Below are 15,000 nucleotides of genomic sequence, written 5' to 3' on the forward strand. Positions count from 1 at the left end.
GACCCCGCCTCCCAAGGAATAGGCCCCTCCCCAATGAATAGGCCCCTCCTCCCAATAAATATACCCATCCTCTCAATGAATAGGTCCCTCCCCAATGACTAGACCCCTCCCACAATGATGAGGCCCCTCCCCAATGAATAGACCCTCCTCCCAATAAATAGGCCCCTCCCCCATGATGAGGCCCCTCCCCAATGAATAGATCCCTCCTCCCAATGAAAAACCCTTCCTCCTAATAATGTGGCCGCCTCCCAATAAATAGGCCCCGCCTCCCAATGAGGCCCCTCCCCAATGAGACCCCTCCTCCCAATGCATCAGCCTCTCCCAAATTATTTGGCCCCCCCCAATGAAAAGGCTCCTCCTCTAGACATTGGCCCCGCCTCAATAAATAGACCCCTCCTCCAGACTTTGGCCACTCCCCAATGACTCGGCCACACTCCCAAAGACGAGTCCCACCCCCTCAATTTGTTGGACCCGCCCAATGGACAGACCCCGCCTCCAGACAGATGCCTCGCCCCAATGAATAGGTCCCTCCCCCAGAATAGGCCCCACCCCAATTGAACAGGCCCCTCCCTCAAGGAACAGGCCCCTCCTCCAGGAACAGTCCCCTCCTCCCTCGCCAAGCCGAGATTGGGAACGCTCGGTGCCTCAAAGGCCCCCTGGTGCCCCCTCCCCTGACCCGCCCCCGCCTCACCTGCCCCCGAGATGTCCTTCCAGTAGGGGGCGTCGAACTCAAAGTCCCCGGCCAGGATCTTGCGGAATATCGTGCGGTTGTGGTTGTCATTTTCCTCCTCATCGGACTCATCGTAAAACGGTGGGTTCCCCGAGAGCCTGTAACAGCAGCAGGGAGGGGCTCTTAGTACATCGCCACTCCGTCCGGCCCCTACCCTGCCTCGTACCCCCACGACCCCAGCCCGGCATTCCCCGCACCCAACCACCTCGGCTCGGTACCACCGGAGGGGAGATACTGAGGGAGCGCCGCACTGTCGGAGGGGCGGTACTGAGGGAGCGCCGCACTGTCGGAGGGGCAGTACTGAGGGAGCGCCGCACTGTCGGAGCGGCGGTAGTGAGGGAGCGCCGCACTGTCGGAGGGGCGGTAGTGAGGGAGTGCCGCACTGTCGGAGGGGCGGTACTGAGGGAGCACCGCACTGTCGGAGGGGCGGTACTGAGGGAGCCCCGCACTGTCGGAGGGGCGGTACTGAGGGAGTGCCGCACTGTCGGAGGGGCGGTACTGAGGGAGCGCCGCACTGTCGGAGGGGCAGTACTGAGGGAGCGCCGCACTGTCGGAGGGGCGGTACTGAGGGAGCACCGCACTGTCGGAGGGGCGGTAGTGAGGGAGTGCCGCACTATCGGAGGGGCAGTACTGAGGGAGCACCGCACTGTCGGAGGGGCGGTACTGAGGGAGTGCCACACTGTCGGAGGGGCGGTACTGAGGGAGCACCGCACTGTCGGAGGGGCGGTAGTGAGGGAGTGCCGCACTGTCGGAGGGGCGGTACTGAGATAGCGCCGCACTGTCGGAGGGGCGGTACTGAGGGAGCCCCGCAGTGTCGGAGGGGCGGTACTGAGGGAGCGCCGCACTGTCGGAGGGGCGGTATTTTGGATGAGACGTTAAACCGAGGCCCCGTCTGCCCTCTCGGGTGGATGTAAAAGATCCCGGGGCCACTATTGGAAGAAGAGCAGGGGGAGTTCTCCCCGGTGTCCTGGGGCCAATATTTATCCCTCGACCAACATCACTAAAACAGACGATCCGGGTCATTATCACATCGCTGTGTGTGGGAGCTTGCTGTGCGCAAATTGGCGTTTCCCACATTGCAACAGTGAGCGCACTCCGATAGTACTTCACTGGCTGTGAGGCGCGTTGGGACGTCGGAAGTGGGGGAAGTGGCTATATAAATGCAAATGCATACTTTTGCGACATCAGTTCAAACTCTAACCCTGCCCCTTACGACACCGTCTCACGCCCTGGTCTAGCGTGGGTACATCTGCCCTCGCTACCGTTGGCTTTGAGGGGAGGGTTGGGGGGGGGGGGAAGGGTAGGAGACCCCTCTAGGCTTCCTTACTCCCCGCTCGGAGTCCTGTGACCCTGTGCAGGGTGCAGAGCTGCGCGTGTAGGGGACAGGGTCCGGGGACGACAGGGGTGGGGGGGGGGGGTGAGGACTTGATTGGTCTCTCCCGCGCCGCCTCTGCAGTTGAATATCCCGCCGGCAGGGGGGTGGAGAGGGTCCTGGGTCCTGCAGTGGAGGGAGGGGAAGGAGCGGGGTTGGTAGGGAGGGCCGTGGGGCGTGTGTGGCTCACACCCTGGTTCCCGTTGCGTACTCACAGGATGAACATGATGACTCCCACGGCCCAGCAGTCCACGGGCTGTCCGTATCGGTGGCGGGCTACCACTTCGGGAGCTGGGGAGAGAGACGCGGAAAGGAGAGAAGGAGACAAGAGTGAAAGTTAGTATGCAGGTACAGCAGGTGATCAGGAAGGCCAATGGTATCTTGGCCTTTATTGCAAAGGGGATGGAGTATAAAAGCAGGGAAGTCCTGCTCCAGTTACACAGGGTATTGGTGAGGCCACACCTGGAGTACTGCGTGCAGTTCTGGTCTCCGTATTTACGGAAGGATATACTTGCTTTGGAGGCAGTTCAGAGAAGGTTCACTCGGTTGATTCCGGGGATGAGGGGGTTGACTTATGAGGAAAGGTTGAGGAGGTTGGGCCTCTACTCATTGGAATTCAGAAGAATGAGAGGTGATCTTATCGAAACGTATAAGATTATGAGGGGGCTCGACAAGGTGGATGCAGAGAGGATGTTCCCACTGATGGGGGAGACTAGAACTAGGGGGGATAATCTTAGAATAAGGGGCCGCCCATTTAAAACTGAGATGAGGAGGAATTTCTTCTCTCAGAGGGTTGTAAATCTGTGGAATTCGCTGCCTCAGAGAGCTGTGGAAGCCGGGACATTGAATATATTTAAGACAGAGATAGACAGTTTCTTAACCGATAAGGGGGCGGGCAGGGAAGTGGAGCTGAGTCCATGATCGGATCAGCCACGGTCGTATTAAATGGCGGAGCGGGCTCGAGGGGCCGAATGGCCGACTCCTGCTCCTATTTCTTATGACAGAGTGAAAGTTAGCGATTTGAACCAGGGTTGGGGCTATTTACTCCCGCTGAGTGACGGGGGATGGGGGGGTGTGGGTGTGGCTAACACCCAGAGGCCGACCTCTGCCCCCGCAGTCGAAGGGGCCCGTCTTTCGCGCGCGAGAGAAAGCGCCGCGTCGATCGGCACTTTGACCTGGGGGGGCACCACACCCGAGCACGTTCCTGTCCCCTCGCTCGATGCCCGCGCACAATCCGCGGCAGCGGACGCTTGCCGGTGATCAGGGGCAATGCCCCCTCGCCCCCCCCCCCGGGGTCTGATTTCAACCCCCTCCCCCAACTCCAGGGGCCTAACGAGGCCGATTGTGGCCAATTTCTGCCCCGCCCAGTCTGAGATCGGCCGTATTCAGGGCAGGGCTTGGGCCGGGGAGGGAGGCTGGGTGTTTCTTTCCTCCGCATGCTATTTCCTGGGATGTGGGACGTGGCCGTCGCTGGCCAAGGCCGGCATTTATTGCCCATCCCCCTAATCGCCCCTCGAGAAGGTGGTGGTGAGCCCCCTTCTTGAACCGCTGCAGTCCGTGTGGTGAAGGTGCTCCCACAGTGCTGTTAGGGAGGGAGTTCCAGGATTGGGACCCAGCGACGATGGAGGAACGGCCGATATATTCCCAAGTCGAGGGATGGTGTGTGTGACTGGGAGGGGAACGTGGAGGGGGTGGTGTTCCCATGGACCTGCTGCCCTTGTCCTTCGAGGCGGGTAGAGGTCGCGGGTTCGGGAGGTGTTGCCGAAGAAGCCTTGGCGAGTTGCCGCGGTGCATCTTGTGGACGGTGCACACTGCAGCCACGGTGCGCCGGTGGTGGAGGGAGTGAGTGTTGGAGGTGGTGGAGGGAGTGAGTGTTGGAGGCGGTGGAGGGTGTGAGTGTTGGAGGCGGTGGAGGGAGTGAGTGTTGGAGGTGGTGGAGGGAGTGAGTGTTGGAGGTGGTGGAGGGAGTGAGTGTTGGAGGTGGTGGAGGGAGTGAGTGTTGGAGGTGGTGGAGGGAGTGAGTGTTGGAGGTGGTGGAGGGAGTGAGTGTTGGAGGCGGTGGAGGGTGTGAGTGTTGGAGGTGGTGGAGGGAGTGAGTGTTGGAGGTGGTGGAGGGAGTGAGTGTTGGAGGCGGTGGAGGGAGTGAGTGTTGGAGGCGGTGGAGGGAGTGAGTGTTGGAGGCGGTGGAGGGAGTGAGTGTTGGAGGTGGTGGAGGGAGTGAGTGTTGGAGGTGGTGGAGGGAGTGAGTGTTGGAGGTGGTGGAGGGAGTGAGTGTTGGAGGTGGTGGAGGGAGTGAGTGTTGGAGGTGGTGGAGGGAGTGAGTGTTGGAGGTGGTGGAGGGAGTGAGTGTTGGAGGTGGTGGAGGGAGTGAGTGTTGGAGGTGGTGGGGAGCGTGGCCCATCGAGCGGGGCTGCTTTGTCCCGGATGGTGTCGAGCTATTTACAATATACATTCATGATTTAGACGAAGGAATTGAATGTAATATCTCCAAGTTTGCAGATGACACTAAGCTGGGTGGCGGTGTGAGCTGTGAGGAGGATGCTAAGAGGCTGCAGGGTGACTTGGACAGGTTAGGTGAGTGGGCAAATGCATGGCAGATGCAGTATAATGTGGATAAATGTGAGGTTATCCACTTTGGGGGCAAAAACACAAATGCAGAATATTATCTGAATGGCGACAGATTAGGAAAAGGGGAGGTGCAACGAGACCTGGGTGTCATGGTACATCAGTCATTGAAAGTTGGCATGCAGGTACAGCAGGCGGTGAAGAAGGCAAATGGCATGTTGGCCTTCATAGCGAGAGGATTTGAGTATAGGAGCAGGGAGGTCTTACTGCAGTTGTACAGGGCCTTGGTGAGGCCTCACCTGGAATATTGTGTTCAGTTTTGGTCTCCTAATCTGAGGAAGGACGTTCTTGCTATTGAGGGAGTGCAGCAAAGGTTCACCAGACTGATTCCCGGGATGGCAGGACTGACCAATGAAGAAAGACTGGATCGACTGGGCTTATATTCACTGGAATTTAGAAGAATGAGAGGGGATCTCACAGAAACATATAAAATTCTGACGGGACTGGACAGGTTAGATGCAGGAAGAATGTTCCCAATGTTGGGGAAGTCCAGAACCAGGGGTCACAGTCTAAGGATAAGGGGTAAGCTATTTAGCACCGAGATGAGGAGAAACTTCTTCACCCAGAGAGTGGTGAACCTGTGGAATTCTCTACCACAGAGAGTTGTTGGGGCCAGTTCGTTAGATATATTCAAAAGGGAGTTAGATGTGGCCCTTACGGCTAAAGGGATCAAGGGGTATGGAGAGAAAGCAGGAATGGGGTACTGAGGGAATGATCAGCCATGATCATATTGAATGGTGGTGCAGGCTCGAAGGGCCGAATGGCCTGCTCCTGCACCTATTTTCGATGTTTCTGTGTTTATCGAGCGGCGATTAGCGATGAGGCTATAAATGCCGGCCTTGCCAGCGATGCCCCGAGAATGAATAATAGCGGGGAGCAGGCAGTTTGACACCGTACGAGAGGGAGCTGGGCGACCTGTGGCGATCAGAGGGCAAGGGTTGAGTTGCTGGGCCTACCCAGGTATTCTGGGGTGCCGCACGGTTCAGAAATGGGCCCGCTCTCCAGCCGTGATAGGTGGAAGTCCCCAATCACCACCTTCGAAGGGTTCCGCTCGCTGAAATACATCAAATTCTCCAACTGGAAGGCAAAAGATAGAGAGAGAGAGAGGACATTGTCAATTAATAACACCCTCCCGATATCTCCCTGTGAGGCAGGGATTGAGAGACACCAGTCAGTGTACAGATATCTCCCTAAGGGAGGGGGATTGAGAGACACCAGTCAGTGTACAGATATCTCCCTGAGGGAGAGGGACTGAGAGACACCAGTCAGTGTACAGATATCTCCCTGAGGGAGAGGGGACTGACAGACACCAGTCAGGGTACAGATATCTCCCTGAGGGAGAGGGACTGAGAGACACCAGTCAGTGTACAGATATCTCCCTGAGGGAGAGGGGACTGAGAGACACCAGTCAGTGTACAGATATCTCCCTGAGGGAGAGGGGACGGACAGACACCAGTCAGTGTACAGATATCTCCCTGAGGGAGAGGGGACTGAGAGACACCAGTCAGTGTACAGATATCTCCCTGAGGGAGAGGGACAGAGAGACACCAGTCAGTGTACAGATATCTCCCTGAGGGAGAGGGAACTGAGAGACACCAGTCAGTGTACAGATATCTCCCTGAGGGAGAGGGACTGAGAGGCACCAGTCAGTGTACAGATATCTCCCTGAGGGGGAGGGACTGAGAGACACCAGTCAGTGTACAGATATCTCCCTGAGGGAGAGGGGACTGAGAGACACCAGTCAGTGTACAGATATCTCCCCGAGGGAGAGGGACTGAGAGACACCAGTCAGTGTACAGATATCTCCCTGAGGGAGAGGGACTGAGAGATACCAGTCAGTGTACAGATATCTCCCTGAGGGAGAGGGGACTGAGAGACACCAGTCAGTGTACAGATATCTCCCTGAGGGAGAGGGACTGAGAGACACCAGTCAGTGTACAGATATCTCCCTGAGGGAGAGGGGACTGAGAGATACCAGTCAGTGTACAGATATCTCCCTGAGGGAGAGGGGACTGAGAGACACCAGTCAGTGTACAGATATCTCCCTGAGGGAGAGGGGACTGAGAGACACCAGTCAGTGTACAGATATCTCCCTGAGGGAGAGGGACTGAGAGACACCAGTCAGTGTACAGATATCTCCCTGAGGGAGAGGGGACTGAGAGACACCAGTCAGTGTACAGATATCTCCCTGAGGGAGAGGGGACTGAGAGACACCAGTCAGTGTACAGATATCTCCCTGAGGGAGAGGGACTGAGAGACACCAGTCAGTGTACAGATATCTCCCTGAGGGAGAGGGAACTGAGAGACACCAGTCAGTGTACAGATATCTCCCTGAGGGAGAGGGACTGAGAGATACCAGTCAGTGTACAGATATCTCCCTGAGGGAGAGGGGACTGAGAGACACCAGTCAGTGTACAGATATCTCCCTGAGGGAGAGGGGACTGAGAGACACCAGTCAGTGTACAGATATCTCCCTGAGGGAGAGGGACTGAGAGACACCAGTCAGTGTACAGATATCTCCCTGAGGGAGAGGGACTGAGAGACACCAGTCAGTGTACAGATATCTCCCTGAGGGAGAGGGACTGAGAGACACCAGTCAGTGTACAGATATCTCCCTGAGGGAGAGGGACTGAGAGACACCAGTCAGTGTACAGATATCTCCCTGAGGGAGGGGGACTGAGAGACACCAGTCAGTGTACAGATATCTCCCTGAGGGAGAGGGGACTGAGAGACACCAGTCAGTGTACAGATATCTCCCTGAGGGAGAGGGGACTGAGAGACACCAGTCAGTGTACAGATATCTCCCTGAGGGAGAGGGGACTGAGAGACACCAGTCAGTGTACAGATATCTCCCTGAGGGAGAGGGACTGAGAGACACCAGTCAGTGTACAGATATCTCCCTGAGGGAGAGGGAACTGAGAGACACCAGTCAGTGTACAGATATCTCCCTGAGGGAGAGGGACTGAGAGACACCAGTCAGTGTACAGATATCTCCCTGAGGGAGAGGGGACTGAGAGACACCAGTCAGTGTACAGATATCTCCCTGAGGGAGAGGGGACTGAGAGACACCAGTCAGTGTACAGATATCTCCCTGAGGGAGAGGGGACTGAGAGACACCAGTCTGTGCACAAATATCTCCCTGAGGGAGCTGGGACTGAGAGACACCAGTCAGTGTACAGATATCTCCCTGAGGGAGAGAGGGACTGAGCGACACCAGTCAGTGTACAGATATCTCCCTGAGGGAGAGGGACTGAGAGACATCAGTCAGTGTACAGATATCTCCCTGAGGGGGAGGGACTGAGAGACACCAGTCAGTGTACAGATATCTCCCTGAGGGAGAGGGGACTGAGAGACACCAGTCAGTGTACAGATATCTCCCCGAGGGAGAGGGACTGAGAGACACCAGTCAGTGTACAGATATCTCCCTGAGGGAGAGGGACTGAGAGATACCAGTCAGTGTACAGATATCTCCCTGAGGGAGAGGGGACTGAGAGACACCAGTCAGTGTACAGATATCTCCCTGAGGGAGAGGGACTGAGAGACACCAGTCAGTGTCCAGATATCTCCCTGAGGGAGAGGGGACTGAGAGACACCAGTCAGTGTACAGATATCTCCCTGAGGGAGAGGGACTGAGAGATACCAGTCAGTGTACAGATATCTCCCTGAGGGAGAGGGGACTGAGAGACACCAGTCAGTGTACAGATATCTCCCTGAGGGAGAGGGACTGAGAGACACCAGTCAGTGTACAGATATCTCCCTGAGGGCGAGGGGACTGAGAGATACCAGTCAGTGTACAGATATCTCCCTGAGGGAGAGGGGACTGAGAGACACCAGTCAGTGTACAGATATCTCCCTGAGGGAGAGGGGACTGAGAGACACCAGTCAGTGTACAGATATCTCCCTGAGGGAGAGGGGACTGAGAGACACCAGTCAGTGTACAGATATCTCCCTGAGGGAGAGGGACTGAGAGACACCAGTCAGTGTACAGATATCTCCCTGAGGGAGAGGGGACTGAGAGACACCAGTCAGTGTACAGATATCTCCCTGAGGGAGAGGGGACTGAGAGACACCAGTCAGTGTACAGATATCTCCCTGAGGGAGAGGGGACTGAGAGACACCAGTCAGTGTACAGATATCTCCCTGAGGGAGAGGGACTGAGAGACACCAGTCAGTGTACAGATATCTCCCTGAGGGAGAGGGACTGAGAGACACCAATCAGTGTACAGATATCTCCCTGAGGGAGAGGGACTGAGAGACACCAGTCAGTGTACAGATATCTCCCTAAGGGAGAGGGACTGAGAGACACCAGTCAGTGTACAGATATCTCCCTGAGGGAGAGGGACTGAGAGACACAAGTCAGAGTACAGATATCTCCCTGAGGGAGCTGGAACTGAGAGACACCAGTCAGTGTACAGATATCTCCCTGAGGGAGAGGGGACTGAGAGACACCAATCAGTGTACAGATATCTCCCTGAGGGAGAGGGGACTGAGAGACACCAGTCAGTGTACAAATATCTCCCTGAGGGAGCTGGGACTGAGAGACACCAGTCAGTGTACAGATATCTCCCTGAGGGAGAGGGGACTGAGAGACACCAGTCAGTGTACAAATATCTCCCTGAGGGAGCTGGGACTGAGAGACACCAGTCAGTGTACAGATATCTCCCTGAGGGAGAGGGGGCTGAAGACACCAGTCAGTGTACAGATATCTCCCTGAGGGAGAGGGACTGAGAGACACCAGTCAGTGTACAGATATCTCCCTGAGGGAGAGGGACTGAGAGACACCAATCAGTGTACAGATATCTCCCTGAGGGAGAGGGACTGAGAGACACCAGTCAGTGTACAGATATCTCCCTAAGGGAGGGGGACTGAGAGACACCAGTCAGTGTACAGATATCTCCCTGAGGGAGAGGGACTGAGAGACACAAGTCAGAGTACAGATATCTCCCTGAGGGAGCTGGAACTGAGAGACACCAGTCAGTGTACAGATATCTCCCTGAGGGAGAGGGGACTGAGAGACACCAATCAGTGTACAGATATCTCCCTGAGGGAGAGGGGACTGAGAGACACCAGTCAGTGTACAAATATCTCCCTGAGGGAGCTGGGACTGAGAGACACCAGTCAGTGTACAGATATCTCCCTGAGGGAGAGGGGACTGAGAGACACCAGTCAGTGTACAAATATCTCCCTGAGGGAGCTGGGACTGAGAGACACCAGTCAGTGTACAGATATCTCCCTGAGGGAGAGAGGGACTGAGCGACACCAGTCAGTGTACAGATATCTCCCTGAGGGAGAGGGGACTGAGAGACACCAGTCAGTGTACAGATATCTCCCTGAGGGAGAGGGACTGAGAGACACCAGTCAGTGTACAGATATCTCCCTGAGGGAGAGGGACTGAGAGACACCAGTCAGTGTCCAGGGACCTCCCCGAGGGAGAGGGGACGTTACCTTGATGTTCCGGTGTACGATGCGTAGGGAGTGCAGGTAGGATACCGTCTCTAGAAGCTGTCGGATGACGTTGCTTGCGTCCCTCTCGGTATACGACCCCTGATCAAGGATCCAATCGAACAGGTCGCCACCTGTCGCCCTGCAGGAGGTCAAGGGGCAAAGGTGAGTCAGAGAAAGGGGTCGGGAAGGGGGAGCGAGGAGAGTTGGGGCGGACGGAGGGGCGAAGGGGAAGCTCGTCAGGGGAGATGCAGAGAGGATGTTTCCCCCTCGTGGGGGGAATCTAGAACTAGGGGGGCACATAGTCTCAGAATAAGGGGCCGCCCATTTAGGACGGAGGAATTTCTTCTGGTGAATCTGTGGAATTCTCTGCCCCGGAGAGCTGTGGAGGGCTGGGTCATTGAATATATTTAAGGGGGAGATAGACAGATTTTTGAGCGATAAGGGAGTGAAGGAGCGGGCGGGGAAGTGGAGCTGAGCCCAAGATCGGATCAGCCGCGATCTTATTGAATGGCGGGAGCGGGCTCGAGGGGCCGAATGGCCGACTCCTGTTTCTGAGGAGGAGGTGATGCAGTGGAGGGGGACATGAGGTGTGGAGGGGAGGAGCGGGAGATGGAGAGGTCTAGAGGGAGGAGAGGGGGAGCAGCAAGGGTTGGAGGGGGCGAGGAGCGAGGGAGGTGGGAGGGGGCGAGGAGTGTAAGGGAGGGAGGGGAGGGGAGGGGAGGGAGGGGGCGAGGAGCGAGGGAGGTAGGGGAGGAGGGGCGAGGAGTGTAGGGGAAGAGGGCAGGGGAGAGGATGAAGGGAGGTGAGGAGGGGACGAGGAGTGAGGGGGGGAGGGGAGTGGTAGGGACGGAGAGGAGGGAGGGGAGGGGATGGGGGAGGAGCTGGGAGATCAGAGAGTTCGGCGAAGACGGGGTGGTGAAATATTTGTGGGTTCGAGGGTGGGGGGTGAAATGGATGTTGGGGGTGTTGTGTGTGGAGAGTTAATGCAGGGGCAATGGGACACAGGCAACAGGGTTCTGGAGGAGTTGAATGCCCAGTGAGGACCAGGTGAGGGAGGTCAACCGTGTGTGGTTGCGCGTTTCTGCGGCTGCTATTCGACTGTGTGGGGAATCGCAGCTGAGCTGGAAGCCAGTGTCCCCCACAGGGGATCGCCGGGCGGAGAACAGGAGCAGGAACCCCAGGTGGGCTTCGGTCCCCTACCCCACCCCCGGTCGCCCGGGTCACCATGGAAACACCTCGATAACCCCCACACCCCCACCAGCGGGGAAACTCACAGTTCCTGAATGATGAAGTACTCCTCTCGTGTCTCGAAGGTGTCGATGAGTTGCAGGATGTTGGGGTGATTGACCCTGGAGTGAAGCGGAGCAGATTCAGGAATCGTTCATTTAATAACCTGCCTCCCCACCTCCCCTCTCCCATCCTTCACTGACCAGCAATGAGGCTATTTGACTGTGGGGGGAATCGCAGCAGAGGTCCGTCCTGTCCTCAATCGCAGTTACAGAGTCAAGCTCCCTCTACACTGTCCCATCAAACACTCCCAGGGCAGGTACAGGGGGTTAGATACAGAGTAAAGCTCCCTCTACACTGTCCCATCAAACACTCCCAGGGCAGGTACAGGGGGTTAGATACAGAGTAAAGCTCCCTCTACACTGTCCCATCAAACACTCCCAGGGCAGGTACAGGGGGTTAGATACAGAGTAAAGCTCCCTCTACACTGTCCCATCACACACTCCCAGAGCAGGTACAGCACGGGGTTAGATACAGAGTAAAGCTCCCTCTGCACTGTCCCACCAATTCGAAAATGGTGACATGATAGGTCCAAGTCAGCATGGATTTGTGAAAGGGAAATCATGCTTGACAAATCTTCTGGAATTTTTTGAGGATGTTTCCAGTAGAGTGGACAAGGGAGAACCAGTTGATGTGGTATATTTGGACTTTCAGAAGGCTTTCGACAAGGTCCCACACAAGAGATTAATGTGCAAAGTTAAAGCACATGGGATTGGGGGTATGTGCTGACATGGATTGAGAACTGGTTGTCAGACAGGAAGCAAAGAGTAGGAGTAAATGGGTACTTTTCAGAATGGCAGGCAGTGACTAGTGGGGTACCGCAAGGTTCTGTGCTGGGGCCCCAGCTGTTTACATTGTACATTAATGATTTAGACGAGGGGATTAAATGTAGTATCTCCAAATTTGCGGATGACACTAAGTTGGGTGGCAGTGTGAGCTGCGAGGAGGATGCTATGAGGCTGCAGAGTGACTTGGATAGGTTAGGTGAGTGGGCAAATGCATGGCAGATGAAGTATAATGTGGATAAATGTGAGGTTATCGACTTTGGTGGTAAAAACAGAGAGACAGACTATTATCTGAATGGTGACAGATTAGGAATAGGGAAGGTGCAACGAGACCTGGGTGTCATGGTACATCAGTCATTGAAGGTTGGCATGCAGGTACAGCAGGTGGTTAAGAAAGAAAATGGCATGTTGGCCTTCATAGCGAGAGGATTTGAGTATAGGAGCAGGGAGATGTTGCTACAGTTGTACAGGGCCTTGGTGAGGCCACACCTGGAATATTGTGTACAGTTTTAGTCTCCTAACCTGAGGAAGGACATTCTTGCTATTGAGGGAGTGCAGCGAAGATTCACCAGACTGATTCCCGGGATGGTGGGACTGACCTATCAAGAAAGACTGGATCAACTGGGCTTGTATTCACTGGAGTTCAGAAGAATGAGAGGGGATCTCATTGAAACGTTTAAAATTCTGACGGGTTTAGACAGGTTAGATGCAGGAAGAATGTTCCCAATGTTGGGGAAGTCCAGAACCAGGGGTCGCAGTCTGAGGATAAGGGGTAAGCCATTTAGGACCGAGATGAGGAGAAACTTCTTCACCCAGAGAGTGGTGAACCTGTGGAATTCTCTACCACAGAGAGTAGTTGAGGCCAATTCACTAAATATATTCAAAAGGGAGTTAGATGAAGTCCTTACTACTCGGGGGATCAAGGGGTATGGCGAGAAAGCAGGAATGGGGTACTGAAGTTTCATGTTCAGCCATGAACTCATTGAATGGCGGTGCAGACTAGAAGAGCTGAATGGCCTACTCCTGCACCTATTTTCTATGTTTCTATGTTTCTATAACAAACACTCTCAAGGGCGGGTACAGCACGGGGTTAGATACAGAGTAAAGCTCCCTCTACACTGTCCCATCAAACACTCCCAGGGCAGGTACAGCACGGGGTTAGATACAGAGTAAAGCTCACTCTACACTGTCCCATCAAACACTCCCAGGGCAGGTACAGGGGGTTAGATACAGAGTAAAGCTCCCTCTACACTATCCCATCAAACACTCCCAGGGCAGGTACAGGGGGTTAGATACAGAGTAAAGCTCCCTCTACACTGTCCCATCAAACACTCCCAGGGCAGGTACAGGGGGTTAGATGCAGAGTAAAGCTCCCTCTACACTGTCCCATCAAACACTCCCAGGGCAGGTACAGGGGGTTAGATGCAGAGTAAAGCTCCCTCTACACTGTCCCATCAAACACTCCCAGGGCAGGTACAGGGGGTTAGATACAGAGTAAAGCTCCCTCTACACTGTCCCATCAAACACTCCCAGGGCAGGTACAGCACGGGGTTAGATACAGAGTAAAGCTCCCTCTACACTGTCCCATCAAACACTCCCAGGGCAGGTACAGCACAGGGTTAGATACAGAGTAAAGCTCCCTCTACACTGTCCCATCAAACACTCCCAGGGCAGGTACAGCACAGGGTTAGATACAGAGTAAAGCTCCCTCTACACTGTCCCATCAAACACTCCCAGGGCAGGTACAGGGGGTTAGATACAGAGTAAAGCTCCCTCTACACTGTCCCATCAAACACTCCCAGGGCAGGTACAGGGGGTTAGATACAGAGTAAAGCTCCCTCTACACTGTCCCATCAAACACTCCCAGGGCAGGTACAGGGGGTTAGATACAGAGTAAAGCTCCCTCTACACTGTCCCATCAAACACTCCCAGGGCAGGTACAGCACGTGTTAGATACAGAGTAAAGCTCCCTCTACACTGTCCCATCAAACACTCCCAGGGCAGGTACAGGGGGTTAGATACAGAGTAAAGCTCCCTCTACACTGTCCCATCAAACACTCCCAGGGCAGGTACAGGGGGTTAGATACAGAGTAAAGCTCCCTCTACACTGTCCCATCAAACACTCCCAGGGCAGGTACAGGGGGTTAGATACAGAGCAAAGCTCCCTCTACACTGTCCCATCAAACACTCCCAGGGCAGGTACAGGGGGTTAGATACAGAGTAAAGCTCCCTCTACACTGTCCCATCAAACACTCCCAGGGCAGGTACAGCACGTGTTAGATACAGAGTAAAGCTCCCTCTACACTGTCCCATCAAACACTCCCAGGGCAGGTACAGGGGGTTAGATACAGAGTAAAGCTCCCTCTACACTGTCCCATCAAACACTCCCAGGGCAGGTACAGCACGTGTTAGATACAGAGTAAAGCTCCCTCTACACTGTCCCATCAAACACTCCCAGGGCAGGTACAGGGGGTTAGATACAGAGTAAAGCTCCCTCGACACTGTCCCATCAAACACTCCCAGGGCAGGTACAGCACGGGGTTAGATACAGAGTAAAGCTCCCTCTACACTGTCCCATCAAACACTCCCAGGACAGGTACAGCACGGGGTTAGATACAGAGTAAAGCTTCCCTCCGACCACACTCACATCTTCAAGATGAAGATCTCGTTCTTGGCCGCTCGCCGCACATTCCGTCCGTCCTTCTTCTGGAATTTCTTGCAGGAGAACAACTTGTCTGACAGTCGCTCCCGGGCCA

At 55.1% G+C, this 15,000-nt stretch overlaps 1 protein-coding gene across 2 annotated transcripts in view; it reads right to left on the reverse strand.

Moving 5' to 3' along the window:
- Positions 1 to 15,000, reverse strand: part of LOC139240587 (caM kinase-like vesicle-associated protein) — a 33,472-nt gene that overhangs the window by 6,255 nt on the left and 12,217 nt on the right. For both annotated transcript variants that reach the window (XM_070869132.1, XM_070869133.1), the window contains exons 3-8: positions 14,892 to 15,000; positions 11,447 to 11,521; positions 10,173 to 10,311; positions 5,684 to 5,804; positions 2,318 to 2,393; positions 692 to 828 (exon numbers count right to left, since the gene is read on the reverse strand). The exon at positions 14,892 to 15,000 is cut by the window's right edge and continues 23 nt beyond it. In XM_070869132.1, coding sequence (XP_070725233.1) covers positions 692 to 828; positions 2,318 to 2,393; positions 5,684 to 5,804; positions 10,173 to 10,311; positions 11,447 to 11,521; positions 14,892 to 15,000 — 657 coding nt within the window. The remainder of the gene's footprint in view (positions 1 to 691; positions 829 to 2,317; positions 2,394 to 5,683; positions 5,805 to 10,172; positions 10,312 to 11,446; positions 11,522 to 14,891) is intronic.

This window comes from Pristiophorus japonicus, chromosome 32 (assembly GCF_044704955.1).
Source record: "Pristiophorus japonicus isolate sPriJap1 chromosome 32, sPriJap1.hap1, whole genome shotgun sequence".
In the NCBI taxonomy this organism is placed as follows: domain Eukaryota; kingdom Metazoa; phylum Chordata; class Chondrichthyes; family Pristiophoridae; genus Pristiophorus; species Pristiophorus japonicus.